This window comes from Arachis stenosperma, chromosome 5 (assembly GCF_014773155.1).
Source record: "Arachis stenosperma cultivar V10309 chromosome 5, arast.V10309.gnm1.PFL2, whole genome shotgun sequence".
Lineage (NCBI taxonomy): Eukaryota > Viridiplantae > Streptophyta > Magnoliopsida > Fabales > Fabaceae > Arachis > Arachis stenosperma.
Window position 1 is genome coordinate 41,486,624 of NC_080381.1, and position 4,438 is coordinate 41,491,061.

At 51.0% G+C, this 4,438-nt stretch overlaps 1 protein-coding gene across 1 annotated transcript; it reads right to left on the reverse strand.

Annotated features, from left to right (window-relative positions):
- Nucleotides 1–779: 779 nt before the first annotated feature.
- LOC130980735 (uncharacterized) lies at nt 780–4,220 on the reverse strand. The gene is made up of 2 exons (XM_057904385.1): nt 1,684–4,220; nt 780–1,578 (listed from the first exon to the last, which is right to left on the reverse strand). Exons 1-2 carry the CDS (start codon nt 4,218–4,220, stop codon nt 780–782), a joined length of 3,336 nt encoding a protein of 1,111 aa, XP_057760368.1.
- Between the last annotated feature and the right edge of the window lie 218 nt (nt 4,221–4,438).

Genomic DNA, 4,438 nt, shown 5'->3' on the forward strand with positions numbered 1-4,438 from the left:
GCTTCTCTTTTTATTTTCCTCTCTTCTTTCGGATCTGGTGGTAGGATTCCGTCGCGGAGATATTGCAAGATCGGGTATGTCCAAGATTCTTGATTTGAGGATGTTAGGTGTGCGTTGATTTCTGTTGATACGGAAGGCGACTTAACGACCTCCTGGATTAGCGATCTGTTGCCGTGTCCTGACTTCTTGCTGGCTAGCTTGGAAAGTAGATCCGCCCTGGCATTTCGCTCCCTGGGGACGTGATGTATGGAGACGTTTTCGAATCCTTCTTTTGTTTCACTTACTTTTTTGAGGTATTGTCGGAGCAGGGGGTCCCGGGTTTGGTAGCTCCCGTTGATTTGTGAGCATACCACCTGGGAATCGGTGTTAACTTCGAGTACCTTGGCGCCGACCTCCCGAGCTAGGTTTAGGCCTGCCAAAAGGGCCTCGTATTCTGCTTGGTTATTTGATACTGGAAAGTCGTATCTTATTGATTGTTCAATTGTGATCCCATTTTGGTTTTCGAGTATGACTCCGGCGCCTCCGTGAGTGGAGTTTGATGAGCCATCGACGTGCAGTTTCCATGGTTCGGGTGTCAGCTTGGTCGGAGTCATTTCGGCGATGAAGTCGGTTAAGGCTTGTGCTTTGATGGCGTTTCGGGGCTCGAACCTGATCTGGAATTGGGATAACTCGATGGACCATGCTAGCATTCTTCCTGCTAGGTCGGGTTTTTGTAAAACTTGTTTGACCGTTTGGTCGGTTTGGACCGTTATGGGGTGGGCCTGGAAGTATTGTCGTAGTCATCGGGATGCCGAGAGGAGTGCGAAAGCCAGTTTTTCTAGTCGTGAATAACGGGCTTCCGTGACCTGTAGCACCTTGCTTATGAAGTATATGGGCTTCTGTTCCTTTTTCTCGTTTTCCCGGACGAGTGCTGCTGCGATTGTTTCTTCCGTTATGGAGAGGTACAAGTATAGCGTTTCCCCTGTTTGAGGTTTTGCGAGGATTCGAGGTTCTGTTAGGACCTTTTTGAAGTGTTGGAAAGCTTCTTCGCATTCTTTCTCCCATTTGAACGGAATCCCTTTTTTCATAAGTTTGAAAAAAGGGATTGCCTTTTGTGCCGAGGCTCCGAGGAACCGGGATAGTGCGGTTAGTCGGCCGGTGAGCTTTTGGATATCTTTGAGGTTCTTGGGACTTGTCATCTTGAGGACGGCACGGCATTTTTCCGGGTTTGCCTCAACTCCGCGTTGTGTGATCATGAATCCGAGGAATTTTCCTGCTTCCATTCCGAAAGCGCACTTTGTTGGGTTGAGTCGCATTTGGTGCTTTCGCAAGGTGTTCATTATGACCTTTAGATCGTCGGTTAGTTGCTCACCGGATTCTGTTTTGGCGAGCATATCATCGATGTAGACTTCTATTTTGTTTCCGGTTAAGTTGCGAAATATCTTGTTAACGAGTCGCTGGTAGGTGGCTCCGGCGTTTTTCAAGCCGAAGGGCATTACTTTATAGCAGTAGGTTCCGTCTGGGGTGATGAATGATGTCTTTTCTTCGTCTGGTCGGTGCATCGGGATCTGGTTGTAGCCGGAATATGCGTCCATGAAGCTGAGGTACCGATGTCCGGATGCTGCATCTACTAGTCCGTCGATGTTTGGTAGGGGGAAGGCGTCTTTTGGGCATGCTTTGTTGAGGTCTGTGTAATCAACGCACATTCGCCACTTCCCGTTGGACTTTTTAACTAGTACGACGTTGGCTAGCCAGGTCGTGTAAGGGAGTTCTCGGATGAAGTTGGCTTCGAGTAGGGCTTTTACTTGTTTTTGGACCTCGGCGGCTCGGTCTGGTGACATTTTCCGTCTTCTTTGCGCCACGGGTTTGGCTAGGGGGTCTACTGCCAGGTGGTGAGACATCAGGTCGGGACTTATTCCCGGCATATCGGCTGGTGTGAATGCGAATAGGTCTCTGTTTTGTTTCAGAAGTTGCGAGAGTTCTTCTTTGAGGTCGTGTGGGAGGTTTCTGTTGATGAAAGTGTATTCTTCTTTGGTTGGCCCTATCTGTAGTTTTTCCATGTCTCCTTCTGGTTCCGGTCTGGGTTGGCCGTCTAGTCGTGCGTCTAGGTCGGCAAGGAATATTCCGGCTGCGTCCCGGGATTTCTTTCTTAGGGCTAAGCTATTGTTGTCGCATTCGGCCGCGACTTCCCGGTCTCCGTGAATGGTCCCGATGGTGCCGTCGTCGGCCCTGAACTTCATGAGGAGGTATTTGGTGAAAATGACTGCGGAGAAGTCGTTGATTGTTTTCCTCCCGAGAATGACGTTATATGCTGTGGAGTCCTTTAGGACTACGAATTCGGACAAGATCGTCTTTCTCTGATTGCTTGTTCCTCTGGTGATGGGAAGGGTAACCGACCCGTCTGGTTTGAGGAAGTTGTCTCCGAGGCCCGTGACGCCGTGACGGTGTGTTTGGAGGTTGTCGTTGCGGAGCCCGAGTTTGTCGAAAGCTCCTCGGAAAAGGATGTTAGAGTCGGCTCCAGTATCTACCAATATTCTTCTTACTAGCCCTGTTCCGATTCGGGCCGATATGACGAAAGGGGCGTCTTCGGCCGAAGTGCCGTGTTGGCAGTCTTCCGGTAAGAAAGTTATCGTGCTGTCGGCTGTGGTGACTGGGTCGTGGTGCCCGACGGCCATTATTTTGAGGTCCTTTTTCATTGTTAGCTTTGATTTGTTTGGTACGTCCTTGCCCGTGATGACGTTCACTATGATGGTCGGATCCTCTTCGTTGTTTTCCCTGGGGGGCGGCTTTTGGGTTCTTGGGTTGCGCCCTTCTCTTTCTGGTGACTTGTCGATGTTGGCGCGCCTTGGCTCTCTGATGAATTTGGCGAACTCCGGGAGTTTGCCGTCTCGTATGGCCTGTTCGATAGCGTCCTTAAGGTCAAAGCAATCTTGTGTTTTGTGTCCGTAACCTCGGTGGTAGTCGCAGTAGAGGGCTTTGCTTCCTCCTGTTCTTTCCTTGAGTGGTCGGGCTTTGGGGATGACGCCTCGATCTGCTATTTGGTGGTATATCTCAGTAATCGGTGCTGTTAGGGGGGTGTAATTGGAGAATTTTCCTATTCTTGGTGGTCGGTGGGTCGGCTTAAGGTGGTCTCGTTGGTTTTCTTTGGGTGGAGGGTTATGACGGGGAGTCGGGTTGCCGTGCTGCCGCTTGTTGGCAGCGACGACCTGGCTAACCTCCTCGTCGTTGATGTAATCTTTGGCGACGTTCTGGATTTCGTGCATGGTCCATACTGGTTTGGTGGTGAGATGTTTGCGAAAGTCTTCATTCATGAGTCCGTTAGTTAGGCAGAGGCTGGCAACGGAGTCCGTGAGTCCGTCGACCGTCAGGCATTCGTCGTTAAAGCGGTCGAGGTATTTTCTTGTAGATTCTTCTTGTTTTTGTGTGACCCCTAGCAAGCTGATGGGGTGTTTGGCCTTGGTGATTCGGGTCGTGAATTGGGCCATGAATTTTCTCGTGATGTCGTGGAAGCTGGTTATGGATCCGTTCGGGAGGGCGTTGAACCATTTGATCGCTGGTCCGGCAAGAGTTACAGGGAAGGCTCTGCATCGGACCGCGTCGGATGCTCCTTGCAAGTTCATTCTGGCTTCGAAAGCCGTTAGGTGTTCTTGAGGGTCTTTAGTTCCGTCGTATTTCATGTCGGTGGGTTTGTCGAAGCCTTTGGGGAGTTTCGCTCTTAGGATTCTCTCCGTGAAGGGCGTGGCTCCCATTATGATGTGGTCGTTTCTTGTGCGCTTGGTGTGCCGGTGTCTCGGGTCTTCGTCCGAATCGTGCTGACGATTCAGATCGTGGGATGCGCTGCGGTGGTGTTTTTTGCTGTGTCGCCGTTCTGGCGATTTCTCGTGTCGGTGGTTGCGCGAGGTGCTACGATCATCTCTTCTATCATGATACCGAGTTGGCGACCTTCCGCGGTAGGATTGTGGTCTGGACGTTGCCTGGCTTCCGTGTTCGTTGGCGTATTTTCCTTTGTCGGTCAGTTTACCTTCAAGTTCCTGGACTCGGAGGCAGAGATCTTGAATGATCTGTGTCGCTTTGTCCCTTGTTTTTTCGGGATGTTGAGGATCTGTGATCATGTGTTCGTTTGAGCGGTGGAAGGTGCTGGCCATCCGGGCTGGGTTCCTGACCTCCTGTTGTTCTGGGGTCGGATGACGTGGTCGGGAGTTGTCTTGGCTTGATGGATTTTCGTCCAAGATACCCTCCATCCGTTTCGGCTATTGCAGGTCCCCACAGACGGCGCCAATGTACAGAATGCTTCTGATACGATCTAGGAGGAGGATCGGGAGCCTGCGGGTCGAATCGGATGTTGGATTATCCAGATGGAGCGGAGGGGAGGTACCTGCAAAGACACTCCGACGCCCAAGTCAGAATAGATCTAGGAGGTGTGAGGTATGAGGAATGAATGAATACCTGGAGGGACCTG

Bases quoted from the DNA above. Each gene is read 5' to 3' on its own strand.
- LOC130980735 (XM_057904385.1), bottom strand. From the start codon at position 4,220: ATGGAGGGTATCTTGGACGAAAATCCATCAAGCCAAGACAACTCCCGA. The intron at 1,579-1,683 runs GTGCGTTGATTA...TCGGTACCTCAG, and splicing joins TCCAACGGGAAGTGGCGAAT to CTTCATGGACGCATATTCCG.